Consider the following 21001-nt stretch of genomic DNA (forward strand, 5'->3'; position numbering starts at 1 on the left):
CCATAACAAACTGGTTTTATTAAATTAATAGCATATTTCTAAAATGGATCATATGTTTAAAAGTTTTAATTTCAATGCTTATATACTTAGGTATATTTAAAATGATAACTATTGCATACTTAAAGACATTTTTGGCATGGATTTTGACAGCAGCCTCTAGATTTCCTTTCCCTTCCTTGAGCTCATCACAAATACATGATTTATAAGTGCTATAGATTCCTAATTCTTATGTGCATAATTTAAAATGAAACTTCAAGATTGACATTATTTTTTGAGAGAGTGTATTAACTATAAATCATAGTTGTGTTTCATACTTTTGACAATGTTTCATAAATACATTCCCATTACAGCGTGAATCTTTTCCGTTTTATTCTAGAAATTCACATAAGAAGTTCACAGTTTTCCTTATTTCCTTTACAAGCAACATCCTAAGTGTTAGAGTTACAGAAATTGATGAGGAAAATATTGCTTGCAGAAATAGTACACTAAGATGTAAGAAATACCATGGAAAAACTTAATTTACATTTGGTCACTAGTAGAGATAGATTACAAATTATATTAAGGATGGTTTAGTAACTTTTCTGTTTGCTGTAATAAAATACTCTGAAAAAGAAAAGCAATTTTAAAAGGATTTATTTTGACTTGTAGTTCCAGATACACACCCACACCCACCCCCCACCCCCCACCCCCCCACAAAGAGAGAGAGAGAGAGAGAGAGAGAGAGAGAGAGAGAGAGAGAGAGAGAGAGAGAGAGAGAGAGAGAGAGAGAGAGAAGAAAAAGAAAAGGGAAGGGAAGAGAAGGGAAAATGGAGTCAGGCTATCAAAATTTGGGAAGAGAAGGGAAGAGAAGGGAAAATGGAGTCAGGCTATCAAAATTTGGGAAGAGAAGGGAAGAGAAGGGAAGGGAAGGGAAGGGAAGGGAAGAGAAGAGAAGATGGAGTCAGGCTATCAAAATTCAAAGTTCACCGCCCCATGATGTGTTTCTTCCAGCAAAGCTTTATCTCATTCAGTCTGTTAACCGTCTAAAACACCACCACCAGCTGAGGATGCAGCTCAAACCCATGAGGGAATTTCTCACTCAAATAGCACTATCACATGCCCGGCCCCCATGGGCTTATGGCCATCTCATGATACAAAATGTATTTAATCCAACTTCAAACGTTTACATATTCTTTAACAGTTCCAATACTGTTAAAAAATACAGTCTCTTCTAAAGCCCAAAGACAAGGCTGTCTTTTCACTGTTATCTGATATTAGAAACAAACAAACACATAAACCCAAATTAATGTGCTTTCAATATCCACAGCATAGAGTATGCATAACTATTCAAAAATGAAGGAACTGGGCCATAGTAAAGAAAATTTTGACCAAAGCAAACTGACAACACAGCAGTTCAAAAGTCACCAGACTTCTCTTCACCTTAGATGACTCTTCCATCTAGCTTTGCAGTATATAGTACATCTCTCTTTCTTGGGATGGTTCTATTCCCCTATACAACTTTCCTAGGTAGGTGTCCCACTAATCTGGCATCTCTGATAGCTTGGGGGTCTCCATTGAAACATAGACTTTATTTTTATACCCTTATGTAATGGACTTTGGAGCCCCTTCACAGGATTTTCACTCTGCTATGTAGCCTTGGAACTCTCTGAGATCATGGTGGGGAGGTCCCATGACATCCTCAATATTATATCTTTCTTACAACCAAAAGTACTATGATGTGGAAAAGGAGTTTTGCTACCAGCTATGAGTGAAGCCTCATGTCCTTGGGCTATGTTTCTAAGCAGGTTTTATATGCTGTATTCACTGAAAAGTATCCCTAAATACTTGCTTTCTTGGAGTAGGAAACCCCTTGGCCTGTCTCCTTTCACAAATTGGAACTTTAAGTGGTGGTATGTGGTTTTTAGGGTAACTTTCCTGGTATTCAATGTAGCCTAAGAGGGTTCTTGTCAATGGTTGGTTGTAATCTTGTCATTATGCTTTTCAGCACATGGTTTAGCTGGAATCTCAAGCTTCCTAGTACTCCTTTCCCTCCCAAACTGCACATTTTAAATTTCCTTTTGCATAAGACTCATCAAGAATAACCATGCCACAGACTCCACATCACGCTGCCTGAAATGTCCTCTCTCATAGAAATTAACCCATTCGTTTAAATTCGGCCTCAAATAAAATTTCACCTCGTATGTAGAATGCAACCAGATTCTTTGCCAAAATTTCACATGAATGGCCACTAGCCCAGTTGCATTTGAGACACATTGAAGAGATGTGTATCCAGTGTCTCAGGTTGCTCAACACTCCTGTCTTCCTAGCATACACAAGAATGACCCACTAAGCTCTGCCCACAGCACATTCCAGCACTTCAAGTGCAAACTCTTCCACACCCTTCCAGAAATCATCATGGTCAGGTTCACTACAGAACCAAAGCAACTTTTCTGTTGACAATTTCTGTATGAGGTATTTTTCTGTGCTATGGTAGAATATCCTGACAAGTGGCAGTTTTGGGGGAAAATAGTTTATTTTAGCTTCCAGTGTGTATATAGTCCATCATGGTGTAGCAGGCATGACAGTCAGAGTGGGAGGTTGGCCGACCACGAGGACATCACGGAGCTAGTTCTGTATGAAATGGCAAGTTAGCACAGTAGCCACAGAGAAGTGACACATGAACAAGAATCAAGGATGAGCAGGTATTTACTAAATGGGTGAGATAAAATGTTAAATGAAAGTTAAAATGACTAATGCAAGCCAGGTATTATACTAAGTATTACATTAACTAAACCATCTGAATCTTATAACCCCTTGAAGTATTGGGGATAGATATTCCCATCTAAAGATAAAAAACTGTAGTATGAAGGCTGTGACAGAATTAAGTTTTCTTATGAAACAGTAGGTGATTCTTACATGTCTCTCAGAGCGATCGCCACTTGCCTGCAGAGTCCCTGGTTGTTCCTACTCCCCGTGAAGTTCGAGGGGCAGCATAGGTAGAAAAGTTCTATCCTGAAAGGGCTCCAGGTGCTGTTCTCCTCTCCACGGTGTCTGGAAGCGTTTCCTTCCAGGGATATTCATGTTACTATTCCCAAGTGCAGGTAATGACAGACTAACACAAGACCCATATGAAGAACGGAAACGGGTTGATTGAAAAGGATCATCTCTTCATGAGCCAAGACAAGCAGGCAGCATGTTTGACTGCAAGAGAGGATTACTGGGGATGGGGAGGGGGAGGAATACTGAATAATTCTAGCCTTAACTACAGCTCTGGATGGTAAATAAAACCTCCCTTAGGTCCTTGAGGTTTTGTTCCTGTCATAAGTCAGAAATGTAATGAGCGTGGTCAGCAGTTCACAGTCTGAGCTCTGTGTCTCCATGAGAAGGGAAAGGGGAAGAGTCTTTGCAGAATTATTGCATAGATGCGAAAAAGAATTCTGGGCTCATGTACTGAAAATTCATTGTGATCCTGAGGTTAGATTTAATCTTAGTAGAGCAACATTCTCTTTGGATTCCTAAACATATACAGTTGTCCTTAAAATTGAGAATAATAGTATAAGCTGTGTTTTCTGCAAAGGTTCCATTCTTTAGATGTATATGTAGGGCACAGAAGATAGAAGCTTAATAAAGTAACACAGGTAGACAGTTGTAGACTTTTAATTTTAGGAACATGTAGATGTTTTTAATATTTATCCAGCAATCTTTTCCAAACAATGTACTATTTGTCACTCCTTTTTGCAATGGCTTTTTGGATGCTACTTCAGTAGTTGAAGCTCCTTTTCCATGGACCACTTACAACAGTGCTGAGCTGCATAATTAAAAAAAAAAACCTACTAATTTCTGATGGTTTTCATTTAGTCTTTTAAGATGAAGCCTACTTTTATTCATATTTGAAGGTAGTGCGTGTTAAATACATATTTTAGACTGCTTAAAGTATGTTATATCAGTGACCATTATCAGATTTGTCAAGAGAACATGTAAAGGTGTGTGGGTTAAAGTAATTAATCCAAGCATTCTACACAACACTGCAAAGTACATGTACTTTCAACTAAACGGTTAGTGTCCCAGTTCTATTATATAACTATTCGTGAGATAGTATCCTTGTTCATATTATTTGTAATAAGAACTCTGAATTATTTAAAACAGGATAGCATAGCAACATTGTCTTACAACCTCAAGTGATCTAACCAAACACAGGCACATAATATTTTAAAATTTTTAAAATTTTTGAATTTGAATGCAAGTGTGCATGTGCGAGTATGCATGAGTATGTATGTATGCATATGAGGATTGTTTTGTTTAAGGGGTGATCAGAGCAAGAAGATTATATCACATATGATAAGCTATAAATGAGAACTGTGGGTAAAGGACATATTGGAATGCTTTATTCAAGTTTTTTTGTCAAAATAATTAAAACAATCCCTGAGAATGAATTAGAAATTGTTTCAGTCTTTAACGGGTAGCATCCATGAGAAGATTTGTAATGTCTGTCCTCTGATGTAATAGTTTTACATCTCAGAATGTCAAGTAGACAGTTATCATCAAAGAGGTGTATGTTAGTTACAAAATTGTATATACAATAGAAATTATGCATATAGCACACTCTCTTTTTTCATTTTTTATTAGGTATTTTCCTCATTTACATTTCCAATGCTATCCCAAAAGTTTCCCATACCCACCCCCTTACTCCCCTACCCACCTACTCCCCCTTTTTGGCCCTGGCATTCCCCTGTACTGGGGCATATAAAGTTTGCAAGTCCAATGGGCCTCTCTTTCCAGTGATGGCCGACTAGGCCATCTTTTGATACATATGCAGCTAGAGACAAGAGCTCCGGGGTACTGGTTAGTTCATATTGTTGTTCCACCTATAGGGTTGCGGATCCCTTATATATCACAACAGAAGATTGATTTCTAATTAGGATGTTTCTATGCAAATACCATATCATCTTTGAAAATAACTCGTTGTGGGAAACGTTCACAGTATATAAACAAAAATATCTGCCAACATAGTGGCCAATATTGTCATTTCAACCCTTGGGAGGCTAGAGCAGAAAAATTTGAAGTTTGAAACCCTCTTGATTACATAGTAATACTTTCCCTATAAAAGAGAGAAAAAAGAATCGAATTACACGATGATATAGTATCCTTTGTGAAATTCATTTTTGTTTACTGAAGTGATACTATAATGCCATATGTGTAGCTTTTGTCAGTAAATTGCTAAGGATGTAATGATTTTATCCAGTTTAGTCCTTTTTAAGATTTTCTTTCATGGAACATATCCTACTTTTTATTGTGTAAATGAAAATCTCCTGCCAAAACTTGAATTTGTCTTTTCTATGCAGGGGAACAGCTGGGAGAATGTCTTCTCAGGCTGTCTGAAGTCATAGCTTATAGTCCTCCTTTTCACAACTAAGTAGCACCCATCACTTTCCCCAGAGCATGCAGTACCTGTAATAACGTGGCTAACTCTGAGACTGTGAGACTATTTAAATAGCCCTCAGCTACTGCACCTCCCCTCCCCCAAATCACCTGGGATGATTGGTTTTAAAAAAGAAGATATTGAAGATATTTTTGAATAAATATTTCTGGGTTTGGTCTCTTAAAACATTCTAATTCACTTGAAGCTTTTCTCAAGCTTGCTTTAAGCAAATCTGATTTGTCAAGAACTTGAGTTCATACAAAAGTGCACTGTATACTCATATCTATCTTTTTTATAGGATTTGAGGGATTCTTGTGTTTTGCATCTATCAGAAAACAACTTTGGATATAATGAATACAGAGTTGTTTTTGTTTCAGACACCAGGTGAGAAGAGCCTTGCAGACCCAGCCACTGACTCTGGGGTACACAGCAGCTCGAACTCTCACGTTAGACTCAGGGACCCATCTGCTTCCCTTGTATTCTTTCTATGGGTTTATTCTGTGTCAGGTCAACTCCTTCCATAGAGGAGACTTGTGCTGTTGAAATAAACATCTAGCTGAATGGATTCATCTACGTCTGACAGTATCATCAACAACCAATCATCATACACGCCGTTTTGAGTACATATGTGCTTTTTAATACAACACATTATAGTTTTCCCTATTTTACATTCCCCTATTTGATACATGTTTATTAAATGTTTAGAAAAAGAGTTTATCCCTTTTAAGTAAAACTATAAGCTGTTTTGTGGCTTTCTTTTTCAGATTTTGTTGATGGACCCATACACCACAAGGCCTTACTTATATCTGTGACTGTCTGTAGTTTACTCTTGGTCCTCATTATTTTATTCTGTTACTTCAGGTAAGTATTGGATGTGTACATGGAGTTTCACACTCTTAGTGAGATTTCTATATGAATATATTTTTACTGTTCTTGCCTGTAAGCTTTTTGCAGCATGGCTTTCTTTGCCCCTAAATATTTTTTTCAAAGATTTATTTATTTATTATATGTAAGTACACTGTAGCTGTCCTCAGACACCCCAGAAGAGGGTGGCAGATCTCATTACAGATGGTTGTGAGCCACCATGTGGTTGCTGGGATTTGAACTCAGGACCTTAGGAAGAGTAGTCAGTGCTCTTACCCGCTGAGCCATCTCTCCAGCCCTTGCCCCTAGATCTTAGGTTGATTTGAAAATGTCTATTGCTATTGATAGAGATTCACCCAACAAAGCTATAAATAGATGCCTGTCTCATTTCTGTTTCAGACATTACTCACTTAAAATTTTCATCTCTAAGGAAACACAGATAATTGGAAAATTTAGTGACTAGTTATGACTTAGGTTTGATGATAATTAAATTAAAAGAAAACATATGGGAGTCAGAGTGCTTTCAGTAATTCCTTATTTCCTGACTACAAATTTCTCTAGTATTATAACTTTTATAGAGTAAACATTAAAATAAACTGAGTTTAGTTATATTTAAGTTTTTTAGTCAAGAACTTATTTTCTACTTTGTGAAATTTAAAGGTTTAAGTGTCCATACTATTTGAGTATCCAAATTTTAAACTGTAACATTCTATAGTACATCATTTAGTTAATTAAGATAAGTTATAGAAGACATTACATGTTAAATATTACCATGTTTTAAGGTTTTATTTTTATGTCATGGTCATTGTATTGTCTTATATATAATTTTATGTAAAAGAGTTCCCTGACATACTTTAGGAAAAAAAAAAAAAAAAAAGGTGCCGGGCGTGGTGGCGCAGGCCTTTAATCCCAGCACTCGGGAGGCAGAGGCAGGCGGATTTCTGAGTTCGAGGCCAGCCTGGTCTACAAAGTGAGTGCCATGACAGCCAGGGCTACACAGAGAAACCCTGTCTCAAAAAAACCAAAAAAAAAAGGATAGATTTATTTATCTAGTTTTGTGCATCAGTGTTTTGCCTGTATGTATGTCTGTGTAAGAGTATTGGATACCCTGAAATTGGATTTAAAGACAATTTTGAACTGCTATGTTTGTGCTGAGAATTGAACAAGGGTCATCTGGAAAGACAACCAGTGCTCTTAACTGCTGAGCCATCTCTCCAGGCTCCTGACAATCTTTAATAAATGAAAGAAAAAATCCCTCACACATTTAAGTACTTAGGGAACTTAAAGGAAATGTTTCTAGGGAATGGTTATTGGAGCTATTTGGAAATGCCAATGAGTATAGTCTGATTATATATAACATTTAAAACACAGAGAAAAAATCTGTACATGACTGAGTGAGAAACCTCCCAAAGATAGCAAATAGCGTTTCATCTTGTGTTTATTGCTAAAGTCCATGGTTAATATTTGTCTGCGGTGTTTTATATCTGTCACTGCATTTACGTTTTTGAAATCATCTCCCTTGTCCATACTTAGGTATAAAAGACAAGAAGCCCGACCTAGGTACAGCATTGGGCTGGAGCAGGACGAGACGTACATTCCTCCTGGAGAGTCCCTGAGAGACTTGATCGAGCAGTCTCAGAGCTCGGGAAGTGGATCAGGCCTCCCTCTGCTGGTAGGAGAAGAATATAGCATGGATCCCAAGGAAAGGTGTTCTCAGACAGTGTCAGTTTACCTTTACTTACATAGGGCAGTAGACAAGAAGGCTCAGTATCTGTCGGATCTTAGATGTGGGACTTCCTGGTAACATGACATGTTGAGGGTGAGATTATTGTTTCTTTTTAAACGTGGCTGTTTACCAGCCAGACCCTCAGACATCCTGATCAAAAGTGGATTAAGAAAAACAATACACGTGGGCCCTCTGCCCTCTGATTTTGGTGAGGATTGATTCTGTGTCTGTGCTTTGACCTGGCTTTTGAAGGCAAAAGCATTACCATCAACCTCTGCAAAGGAAGAAGGCTGCATATCAGCTGGAGGGTGAGAGTGCAGGCTGAGGTCTGTCCTTTCCATCCAGAAGAGGCTACACTTCTGATAGCCAGCACTTGCAACTGTGAAGAGAATACGTTCCTTATCAAGACATTTGCTTGGCCAGGAAACGTATTTGATTCATTTCTAGACCACAAAGTAAGGTTGTTGGAATTAAGGATACAACTAATTTTAATGAAAACTAACTTCCTCAATGAGCTTTGTTATTTTAGCAAGAGAGGAGGGGAGAAAATGTATAGATGGGGGTAGGGGGTACGTACAGGTGCCATGGCTTGCAGGAACTGGTTCTTCACCTTGTGGTGATGGAGGATTGAACTCAGGCTTGATGACAAGTGCTTTCAGTTTTGGGGCATCTCCCTATCACCTTAGAAGGTCATGAAATTGACTCTTAGATCTCAGGCTCTGGTTCTGACTTGCATGTCTCCTTGTTTCATCTGACAATCTTGTATTTACCTTTGTAGTTGACAGCTTTAAGATCAAACAGGAAACAATCTGTGCTCATGCAGCCATTTCAGTCATTATAAACAAAATGATAGTATTTAGGACTTTAAAAGTTGCCCAGGTTCTGATGATCGAATAGATTTTTTAAAATAATTTTTATACTTTAATCTGTTAGTAGCAATTATAACTATTGTCATTTGTATCTCTGTAGCATTCTATTTTATTTGTAAAGAAAAGTCCGAATAGCAAAATCCACTTGGTACTAATGATTTCGATGCTCTTGGGATTCTGACTGACTGGACCTCAGTATCTCCTAACTCATCTCACTGAGATGCAGTTATCAGTCTACAGTCTTGGGCTATGGCTTTTCATCTTTGCAGGGGAATAATCAGTCAAACCTTTCCCATTGTCTGTAGATTTTCTTTCTAGGCTTCATAGGGATATCATGTAAACTTCACCTGACTCCTGTCCTTTGTTCCTGCTCCCCTACCTCTGGCCTGGGCCCTGCATAATGTCTGAACAGTTAAATATTCTCAAAATAAAACATGGTCCCTGTCTTCACAAATGTAACCACTGAGTGGAACATTTCTCTAGTTCACAGCTCAAGGTCTCCTTCACATAGGGTGTAGGGTGAGATTTCAGGCAGTTACCTCAGCTTAGAGTCTGGGTAGCCTCCATCATAACATTGTCTGTTTACTGCAAATGCTGCAGCTTCAGTGATGTGCCTTAAGGGATGGAGTATACGCCATTGTTTGCACTGCCTATCCTTCTGAGAGTCTCTCTATTCTATTAAACAGGACACTCAGTTGTTGGTATAAAAAGTTATAACTTGAGATTTTTTTTACCATTTGCAGGGATCCTTTCTGTTTCTATATTCTATATCCTAGCCCACCACCAATGGCTGGCTTTTCTCTGGTTCTGCTTTTTATCACTGCAGCAAACTACTAGAGAAACTCAAATTCAAGAAATTCTTAATTTTTATTTCATTTAATTTACTGTTTTGATCATGTTTCCCCTGCCCATAACTTCTATAAGATCTTCCCCCACCTTCCTACTAACCAGACTTCATGTTCTTTCTCTTCTTGTTCTTGCTCAGAATACAAACCAAACAAACAAACAAAAAAGAACAACAACAAAAACCTATTAATAAAAAATACACAAACAAAACAAAATCCCACACAAACAAATCATGGACTTGGTTCATTTGTTGGTCAACTCTCTGAGGCATAGGCTCTACCTATGGTTCATATACCCAGTGATAGCCATTAGACAAAGATCAATTTTCCCTTTGCTAGTAGGTATCAGTTGCAAATAGTTTCTTGGTTGGCGCTGGGATCCTGTGTCAACTACTTCCTATCAGTGCTGGGATTTTGTCTGGCTTGAACTTGTGTTGGCCCTGTGCATGCTGCCATAGTTTCTGTGAATTTATGAGTATTTTAGTCCCATTGTGTCTTGAAGATACCGTCTCTTTGGAATCACTCACTACCTTTGGACCTTACAATCAAACCACAGACAATCAAACACTCTAACCTTGTAAGCTCAAATATAGAAAAATGAACAAAGAATGTCTGTGATATTTAATTACTATAACTGTGACTCTAAAAAGATGATTTCATGTGCATACACACATGCACAGACACAAATATACACAAATACTTGGTATAAATACTTGGTGAATAAATATATATGGGAAAGATTTTACTAGACTTCATCAAGAGTATTAACATTGGGCTGGCAAGATGGCTCAGTAGTTAGAAGTACTTCTGCTCAGGACTAATATTCTGAGTTCTATCCCCAGATCCAGTAAAAAGGCAGGGAGGACTCACTCCTGAAAGGTATCTTAGAACCACCACATAAATATCATAGCTCACATACATTGTGAGACATGCATTGTCTTCTAGTCAACTCCCCTTTCTTTGGGGTTGTGGTTGTACACTGAGGTGAAAGTGCACAGCAGAACAAAACTATTCATCTCCTGGAAAGAACGAGAAACAAGAAATTGACAGTCCTATACTCCGCTTTGGGGGCACATACCCTATGGCCTACAGAGCTCTGACTAGACTCCATCTCTTAACTCTTCACATTTGAAACAAGCTGGAGAGCAAACTTTGAACAAATAGACCTTTGTGGGAAAACTTAAGATAGAAATTATAGCAACTGTTATAAAATTTCTCCACGCACTCAACTTTTTAAAGAAATATGAATGTAATTGAGATTAAAAACAGGTATGCAGAAAGAGCAGAAACATTGGTTATATCAGAAGTTGAAATCTTTGTTTAAATTTCACACATATGTTCAGGTTCTTTGGTGATATAATCTCAAAATCTAAGTAAAATTTCATTTCTTAGTCTAACTGAATGGCAGAATATCTTGGAGGTCTGCTGTTTCTGTTCCATGTAGCACTGCCATTGCTATCAGGACATTCATTAGGGAAGACATCTTGTTTCTAGAAAAGTAACAGAGCCATTTTCCAGGCTGGATTCAGAAATTCACAGAGCAATGCTTGTAGCATCCGTAAGCGGGACACACTATTTCTTTAATAATGGTGGCATTTTTCTTCTACGTATCCGGCTTAACTGCTTGGTGTCTAGCTCTCAGCTGTCTAGTCCTCTCAATGCTCCTGTCTTCTTGTAAGGGGAGTAGACACAGAGCCTATCTCGTAGAGAACGCCTAACTCTGAGAGGGGAGAACTGCTTTATGCGTTGACTTGTTTGATTGTTTCTACCTCACTTTCTGCTTCCTGGACCACTAGCAGTTTTCTCAGTTTTGACATTTTACTTGAGGGAAAGTACTGCTTTCCTTCTGTTGGTCATAGCATTAGCAGTGCTAGGAAGAAACTCAGACATCTTTAATTAATATTATCTCTCATCCTGGAACCACAGAACAATCCTTACTAAGAGATCTACAGAATAATATCCATATCCTAACTCTTCGAATCTGCCACGGAGTCAGGCAGGAGGGATTTAGGCTGCTAGCCCATGGACTAGGAAACGGGAGTGGTCATGTGGGTTGCTTTATCATAATTGAATATTCCTAGAAATTAAAAAAAAACAAGAAGTAAAGCTTTTGATGTATAACTACGAAGAGGGGTTTGTATTTGTTATGGTAAGATTTTTTTAGCATGCATGTACTATGTAGATTAGGATGGTCTTCAACTCACATTCTACATACTTTCCTGGTGGACCTTCCAATTTGGATGAACCAAGTTCTTTCTGGATTCTATGAATCGCCTGCAGTAGTAGTTGGTCCTTTTAGCCAGGGAACCATTGATCCAGTACAGACGGTATGTACCTCACGCAGACTGTCACTTACATTCTGTGCCACTTAACGCAAAGGTTTCCCTTTGTTTCTATGAACTCTTTGTAATTCTTCAGATTTTTTTATAAATTATTAAATGAACTTTCTCTCCAGCTTGTTAACTCTCTTGTACCACTTCTACCATTTAAACTGCTGTTTTCTGTCTATATTTTGTATTCTCTTTCTCTTCAAGTTCACAATTTTCTACTGTCTCACCATGCTTGTTTAGTCTGCATTTAGTTTCTGTTTCTTAAACAGTCCCTGTAGCTATTTGGCATTCTACTATTATAGAGATCTAAAAATGTCACTAATAATCTAAAGGGATTCAAGTCAGTGGTCATTTTCTTTTTTTTTTTTTTTTTGGTTTTTCGAGACAGGGTTTCTCTGTGTAGCCCTGGCTGTCCTGGCACTCACTTTGTAGACCAGGCTGGCCTCGAACTCAGAAATCCGCCTGCCTCTGCCTCCCAAGTGCTGGGATTAAAGGCATGCGCCACCACACCCGGCTGGTCATTTTCTTTTTATTTTGTTTCGAATGAGTTCTCCATTCCCTCCATCCCTTCCTTTTATTATTTTTTTCTGCTCATCTTCACTCTAGCAGTTTGTTGTTGTTTTGTTTGCTTGTTTTTGTTTTGTTTTCTGGTTTTTTTTTTTTTTTTTTTTTAATTTTTGGTTTTTAGAGACAGGATTTCTCTGTATAACAGCCCTGGCTGTTCTGGAGCTCACATTGTAGATCAGACTGGCCTGAAACTCCCAGAGATCGCCCTGCCAATGCCTCCCAAGTGCTGGGATTAGAGGTGTGCACCATCATGCCTGGTTACCTTAGGAGGGAGGTTTTGTAAATTTCCTTGTGGGTCCAATAATTGTCTTATTTAACAGATCCAAGATTTGTTTTGTGTGTATGTGGGGGGGGGGCAAGACTTTCTTCAGAATACTTAATAAATCATTATATCAGTGGAACACGTTGGTTTATCAAGTAGGAGTTATTGTGAAACCAGTTTTTTTTTCTATGAAAGTTGCAATAGACAGAATAGAACATCTAATACTTGGAAGCAGTATTTGATGATTTAACATAGACAATCATCCATCTGAAATACATTTGAAAGAGAACAGTAATAATGAATAAATACAAATAACTTGTGTGTATAAGGAATAACATTGACTACATATTTTTATAGGTAGTTATCTCCCCCCCCTCCCCAGCTCCCTAATGCTCAGAGGAAAGCTTAAACAGCTGTGTAGTTCTGTGAATATACTAATGAAGTGTTTGGGTCTTACCAGGTCCAAAGGACAATAGCTAAGCAAATTCAGATGGTGAAGCAGATTGGAAAAGGCCGCTATGGTGAAGTGTGGATGGGAAAGTGGCGTGGAGAAAAGGTGGCTGTGAAAGTGTTCTTCACCACCGAGGAAGCCAGCTGGTTCCGAGAGACTGAGATATATCAGACAGTCCTGATGCGACATGAGAATATTCTGGGTGAGTCACAGTCTACACTGTGTATGTGGACTTTCCTCACATTCTTCTGTCTTTCTCTGCACATCTGCATATGAACTCATCTGTCTAGACGTGTTACAAATGTTAGCTTTCTTTTTGGCCTGAGCCTTAGAGCTCATAAGCCTCTGATGGGGACCTCACAGGAGGCATGACTAAGGTACTTCTGTGGATGGGTTAGGGGCTGCAAATGTTATACTCTCCAATGATTTTTTTTTCTTCAGAAACAGGAAGTACAAACGAAATACTAGAATTTCTCAAGGTTTCTTAGGGATTTGAAGGAGCGTATTTGGATTTAAGTGTTGTGAGAAGTTATAGAAAATTTATTTGCAGAGTTTATTTGTAGCAAGAGTTAATGCTGAGAATCAATTTCCCTTTCCTTCCCTCAGGCTAGATGTGATCTGCCTGAGTGGACTCAGCCAGTGACCAAGTCTTCCATTCAACATTTTATGCTTGTAACTGTGATTCCATAAGGATTTCTGTACTACTGATCAAGGAGTGGCTTCAGATCGAAACTCTTATTTATTCATTTATATATATATATATATATATATATATATATATATATATATATATTGCTCTCTCTCTCTTCAATTTTTATCTCCTCTGCATGGTATTAGTATTTTAACACTATCAAGGGCATATTCAGAAAACTGGGCAAGATGCTAAATCAAAGACATCTGGAAAAGAAGGATGAATATTCCAGCATACGAACGGTACCTCATTCTGTCTGGGAAACATGAATCTCATTTTTTCTCTTTTTCCTTTCAGGGTTCATTGCTGCAGATATCAAAGGGACTGGGTCCTGGACTCAGTTGTACCTCATCACAGACTATCATGAAAACGGTTCTCTTTATGACTATCTGAAATCCACCACCTTAGACGCAAAGTCCATGCTGAAGCTAGCCTACTCCTCTGTCAGCGGCCTATGCCATTTACACACGGAGATCTTTAGCACTCAAGGCAAGCCAGCAATCGCCCATCGAGACTTGAAAAGTAAAAACATCCTGGTGAAGAAAAATGGAACTTGCTGTATAGCAGACCTGGGCTTGGCTGTCAAGTTCATTAGGTTAGTATATGAATCAACAGACACACATTCAGAGGTTATTTTAGAGTGTTCTAGTTACTTCCCACAGCTCTGTCCTATGATAATTCAGTGGTTGATCAACATAATTTCAACTTTATTGGAGAGAAACATGTCACGATTTTCTTGGTAAAGACCATTTGTTTGGGTCAGTCCTTTTGTTTCTGTTCTCATCAGTGACCTGGTTTATCAATTATTCTATACAGCAACACAGCTGTATAGAAAAGAGGCAGTTAATGTCCGTGCGATTTTGTGTCAAGTTAACACAAGCTACAGTTATTTTGGAAGAAGGAACCTCAATTGAGAAAATGTTTCAACAGGACTGGTTTGTGGACCAATTCTTTTACTTTTCTTTTTTCTTGATTGATTGATATTGAAGGGTCTAGCTCACTGTGGGTGGTGTCACCCCTGGTCTTGGGTACTAAGAAATCAGGCTGAGTGAACAAGGCAGCAAGCAGCATCCTTTCATGGCTTCTGCCTCAATTATTGCTTCCAGGTTCCTACCTTGTCTTTCCTGCCTTTGCCTTTTTTGTTTAGTCTTACAAACTATAAGATGGAATAAGCCCTTTCCTTCCGGAGTTTCTTTGGGTCAGTGATGTTTTATAACAGATACAGAGATCCGAGCTAAGACAATGCCTTGAGAAACTGCATCAGAATTCTGCATGACATTTGTAACCATGGAGAGGATTCAAGAAGAACCAGCAGCTGAATGGAGAAGAACGAGCAGCTAAATGGTGCCAAAGACCGTGTTTTGTCTGTGGTGCAGGAGGGATTACTTCATAAATGTTTGTGAAATACTGTACACCAGGGAACAAAGCAGCTGATATCCAGTGATGTTAGAGAATATTGCCCCAAGGCACACATACTTGAACTTGCTGGTGACAGTGTGCAGAACATGCAGGCTCCTTGGTATGTTGGAACCCCTGCACAGTGAGGAGGTTTCACATTCAGGAGCTGGGACTCTGTCTCCTTCTCTTTAATCAGTGTGTCTTCTTTTATCTAAGACATGCATCCTACCATGTAACCTACACAGAATCCCAAATTGAAAGCATTATTGTTTGTAATTACAATTTTATTCTTGTAACTCAGTTGCCAAGTTCTCTAGTGTGAACTTTGTAGATTACAGCATCTTGTTGCAATGGGAAGAGGTTGGACACAGCAGGTGGGGCTGCTTGAGAGGAAATGACTCCTCTAGTCTGAAAAGAAAGGAATGTTTATTTGGGTGAATAAATCTTTGCATAACTAGCTACCTATAGAATACTCAGTCTAGGCTGACCCATTAGTATATCTCTGGCCCTACTTGTGAATATCTTCCAAAGAAGATTCAACAGTGTGTAGAGAAGGGCATGAGGAAGAGCTGGGGTGAAGATTACAAGAAAGGACTAATGAGTTTCCATTTTCTCCTGAATGTAAAATCTGAGATGAGACTTAATAATGAACTTAGATAAGTGGAGGTCTTTGCCAATTATAGATGACAAATGAGAAGTTAAATGACAGTGAGTTATGCTATAAATTTGAGACATGAACCTCACACTATTTAGTAATTTAAAGTATTAAATCTAGTTTCTCTTCAGAATTTTTTTGGGGGGGTGGGGGAAGGCAATTCTTTTCAAGTCTAGTCTACAACAATGGAACAAACATAAGCAAACTGTCTGGTGTGCCTCTAATTCCCAGACTCTACTCTCCTATTTAAATTTCCCCAAAGCAGTTCAAGATGTAATAGCCTTTCTTGTCTTTGTCAGTTGTCCTCTGCTGTCCCCTCCCTTGGCCTGCTTTATTGAGAAATCATTGCTGTGTGCACTGGAAACCTTGGCTCATGTGCACCGGAAGCCTTGGCTTATTGTGACACCACTGTTCCTGGTGTGTCAATGTCCTTCAGGCTTCTCCTTCTCTCTCTCTCCTTCATCTTTGACTATTTCTGCTTGTGAGATTTCTAGCCTTCTCTCACCTTCCTTCGCAGCTCTGAGTTTGGCTGGACCAGGTTAAAACATAGTGTCTAATTTTTGATTTGCCCAGTTGGATGAGTTTTATCTTCATGAAACTCATACTTTACCTCAGTAGGTTTCCTTCATGATACTATATCATCTAGATCCTCGGGGAAAACCTTGAGCAATTGCTTCCTTTCTGTATTTCTGCTTTCCAGACTCTTCTTCAGAATTTATACTTTGCTGCAGAATTTATACTCTTGAAGTGCAATTTGGATGTCATCCTAATTTCATATTTTCTCATGGCCTTGGGTTAAAATGTAGTTAAAGTCTCTTGCTGCGGTGAACTCTTTATGACCTTGGCCCCATTCTTGAGATTCATTCCCCCAAGCTGCTTACCTTTGCCCTGTCCATTCTGAACACATTCTGCTTCCCACACCCACAAGAGCTTCCAGAGTGCTTTACTTATCATCTCTATAGCTTGCCTCCCCTTCTCTGGTTAACCACCACCAGTCTCCAGAGTAAAGGGACAACTGTTGGTAGTCACTAATGGCCCTGTACAAAGTGTCATTTCTCATACCAGTGCGGTGATTCCTGGCTTCTTAACTCTCCCTCCTGGTAGAGAGTAAACAGAGCACGGGTCTGTCCATCTTCCATTCTCGGTATCTTGCCTTGATTCTGGAGGTGCCTTCTGCTTTACACACTGGGTAATCAAATTACATTTGTTCTCACCAGGGAGAACAGCATGTTGTCCTAGTTGCAGGGGATTGATACATTCTTCATAACTTTATATTGTACCCACTTTCTTATTTGTCTTTCTTTTGTAATATTGAATGGTTTTGTGTTCTCCCTGTATAGCCAATGGTAGCTAATGCCTTGCTTTCGCTCCTAAAGACCCTAGAGGCTTGGACCATTCCGGCCTTTCCATGTGCACTTCAGGAATATCAGAATCATCTCTCATCATATGCATATATGATATATAGAATATATAGACACCTGTGAATAAAGACACCACCTTCTGCGTCCTATAATAATTTAATGGACAGTGTCTGTCTTTAGTTACCATTGTGTTCAAATATGACTCCACTCTCTGGATACTCTTTGGTACCTTGAGAGCAAAAGTTATGTCAAATCCATAGTGTGAATCTCTTTCAACTTGACCTAGTTACAAATAACAAATATTACTACTGTTTTAGTTCAGCAAATGCAGGGACAAGAAAGGTGAGCCAACACCTTCCTTGGGGGTTTTAATTAAAGTGAGTTTTCATTTCTGAAGTTTACTTCTGCTTAAGGGGAATGAATGAAATGATCTCACAGGTTTACTGTGAATCCTGGCTCTAGGAAAAGGAGACTCCTAAAGGATAAGTTGGGATATCTTCGGTGTACAATGTCCTATTCGTCAGAGGAGGAGAGGGGTGAGGATGCTGGCTTCACCAACTCACTTTTCTTTCCAGATAGAGGTTGTATTGGGTAATTTCACACATTTTTATCTCCTTTGTGTCAGAGGTTTGACATCTTCCATTTTTATCCCAGATTTTAAGCCTTGCTTTACCCGCTTCTCTGATTTTTACCCTTTGTGATGATTTACGTTGTGTGTCTGTGCGCGTGCAGCTGTATAGGGTGCTCTGTTTCAGATGGAATCATAGCTAACCCATGTCCATATTTGAGTTTTCTGTAAGAACTTAATCTTGCCTGCATAGGTGGTAATTGTCTCTTAGGTAATTTCTGGACGGTTCCCAGGGAACTCGAGAATCACAGAGAGCACCACTGGGACCCTAGGGACCTTCTGTGCACACAACACTTTTGCTCTCCTTGGCTCCTTCCGAGGATACATTTCCTGCTCAAATGAGGTTTAATCCAGGTGATGTCAGGAGATCCCTGCTGTCCCCAGAGAGGGGAAGGCAAGGCCATGTGAAGTGCTCTGAAGGAATGCACGCAGCTTTCGGGGCTCTCTCACTCAAGCAGCTTTCTGGTACCTCACTGTTCAAATAAAACACTTTCTGTAGGAGACATAAATCCTGGATCAGGGCATCTCAGGGGTCGAATCTTAAACAGCAGACGTACAGTGACAAGACTGGATGGTTTTATAGCTCTCCCCACTGATGGTGAATTGTCCAAATGCAGAAAAGGACTGGCTCCACTTAGCAGAAACTAGATTTCCTGACTCCTTCTGATGTCAATTTCTGCGCTGCTTTTGATACATACGTATTTACTGTACCTTTTGAAATACAAACATTAAATTCATAGAGCTAAGCTCATTAGGGATGACGTCAATATTCCTAGTTAATGTTTTTGCAGGTGTCTCCATCTTTGATGAAAGAGATTTAGTACTGAAGTTCTGGCATATGTGGGATTCTTAGGAATTTGAGTTTTGTGATATTGTTTTGCAATATTGTCATCTCACCTTGATCCACCCACTCTAGAAGCTTCCTCATAGACATGCCGAGAAGTTTTCCTCCTGGGCCATTTGAGATCCTGTCATTTCGTTAGTAAGCAGCGACTGGCCATCACAAACATTGAGCCCTGGTGAACGGGACAACAGAAAATATTCTGTGCCCAGGGAGCTAAGGACTGTGCCGAGGTCAGCTGAGTAAGTTGATTCCACAGCCACTCGGCAAATAATTCAGCAGACACAGATGATGTGTGCACACACCTGGTAAGCTCTGCATATCACACCTCCAATATGTCTAACATGACAAGAGCTTTACTATTCCCTATAGTATACTGTTTATAGTTGCAAACATCAATTTTATGTCTTACCTATCCAGCACCCCATTTATACATTGTCTTTTCACAGTTCTTTAATGTGTTTTTTTTTTTGAAAGAGCTATGTTTAGTTTTCAAAAGCTTATCCATCCAAGAGGCTCAGTGTTTAAGTCCTGTCTTTCTCTGTCTGCTAGCTTTCTCTTATCCTGACTTCTCTCCTTCTTTCCTCTGTCTTGGGCATCAGCGGTTTCCAGCAGGAGGCCCACCCTGAGGTGCAGAAGCTAGGAAGTAGGGCCCCTACTGCTTTACTCTGTTCCTGATAGACTCTCATTTCCACAGTGGGTTCTACTCATGCCCTTAAGGAAACGCATGTCCAGCATTGGTTGCCCTGGTGAATGTACTCTATGCTAAGCTACAAGGTCAAACTTTCCATTACTAACTCTTCTTGCCAGAATTCCTGGTGCAGATTTGCGGTTGGAAAGCTTAATCAATACAGGAGATACAATGCATAATAAGGCTAGCAGAGGTATTGTTTTAAACCCCCTTATTCTCCACTTTCAAACTACTGAGCTTAAGCAGTACACTGAGCATATAGGACACAGGCTACTAACTTGGTCTGTGGGTATTCAGTGATGCTCGGCAGGTGGTATAACTAGGGATTGAATCAGCTTGGATAAAAGAGCACTCTGGCTTCCCTGAGGGAATGAGGCCAGGTAAAAGTTCAAACTTTATTTTCCCCATGTGACAGGGTTGTGAATGAAGCTGGTGCAAACATGCATTTCCCAGCTGTGTGAATTGTAGGCTTCTATTTTTCAAATCCTACTTTAATAAGTGTACTTAAATACTTCAGCCTCTCTTCTAACCCACCACCCACCAGAGGTAATGGAAAGGAAAGGTTAATAGGGCAAAGGACGGTGTGGACCTGCTTAGAAATAAGTCTTTGGAGCAAGTCCAATTTGTGTTGTCAGGATATTAGTAATCCAGTTCACGTGAATCAGCAGTGCTACCTTGATCCACTCACAAACACCATTTATGAATGAGCACCAAGCATTCCATTCAGAAGAAACATGAGGCTCTGCCAATCCGCCATAGTCCATGGAAGTAGCAAGAAGCCCTTGGGATACCACCCGAAATCCTTTAGTGTGTTTCTCTCTATAAAGTCATGACAAATGACCAGCAAAGAGTGTCAAGACAAAGCAATACCACACAGTGTCGTCCACTGTCTATTGGGTTATATTTATACTCTTTCCAAACATCACGTGTTCTCTCAAGTATCTACTCTAGCAAGGCATCACATGCCATTTTTCCAGGCTGCTTCTAGGAAAACACCACATGTCTCTTCTCCGCAAAACATCCTCCCACGTGTCTGCTTCATAAAAAGCATCCTCTCATAAGACAGTTTTCAGAAAAAACGTGAGTCTCCAAAGAAGTCAGAAATTTGCACTTCAATGTGTAGTTCCCTTGCTCCCCTCTTGGCACAGTCCTGCCTGGCACCTTTGGGGGATAGGGTAGCCTCACTGCACTGCTCCTATCTATCATTGCCTTTCTTCTCTGTGTCTCTGTCATGCACACACATTATATCAAGTTATTCCCACTTGGCATCATTCCTACTAGAAGCAGTAGCCAGGAGAATTCATACTTACTGTATATCGTCCTGGGCTGGGCTAGAAAAATCATTTGATCTCAGACAGTTAGGAAGCCCTTTGCCATCCATCCCTCTGAATCTCTGATTTTTTTTTTTTCTGCTAGCTAGTGAC

General features: G+C 39.4%; 1 protein-coding gene across 7 annotated transcripts in view; it reads left to right on the forward strand.

Annotated features, from left to right (window-relative positions):
- The window catches only part of Bmpr1b (bone morphogenetic protein receptor type 1B), a 335320-nt gene that overhangs the window by 301431 nt on the left and 12888 nt on the right, over nt 1-21001 (forward strand). For all 7 annotated transcript variants that reach the window (XM_085835481.1, XM_085835483.1, XM_085835482.1 and 4 more), the window contains 4 exons: nt 6163-6259; nt 7796-7934; nt 13322-13514; nt 14301-14598. In XM_085835481.1, the coding sequence (XP_085691607.1) occupies nt 6163-6259; nt 7796-7934; nt 13322-13514; nt 14301-14598 (727 nt within the window). The remainder of the gene's footprint in view (nt 1-6162; nt 6260-7795; nt 7935-13321; nt 13515-14300; nt 14599-21001) is intronic.

Source organism: Mus caroli, unplaced genomic scaffold (assembly GCF_978045245.1).
Source record: "Mus caroli unplaced genomic scaffold, Mus_caroli_1 scaffold_3, whole genome shotgun sequence".
Lineage (NCBI taxonomy): Eukaryota > Metazoa > Chordata > Mammalia > Rodentia > Muridae > Mus > Mus caroli.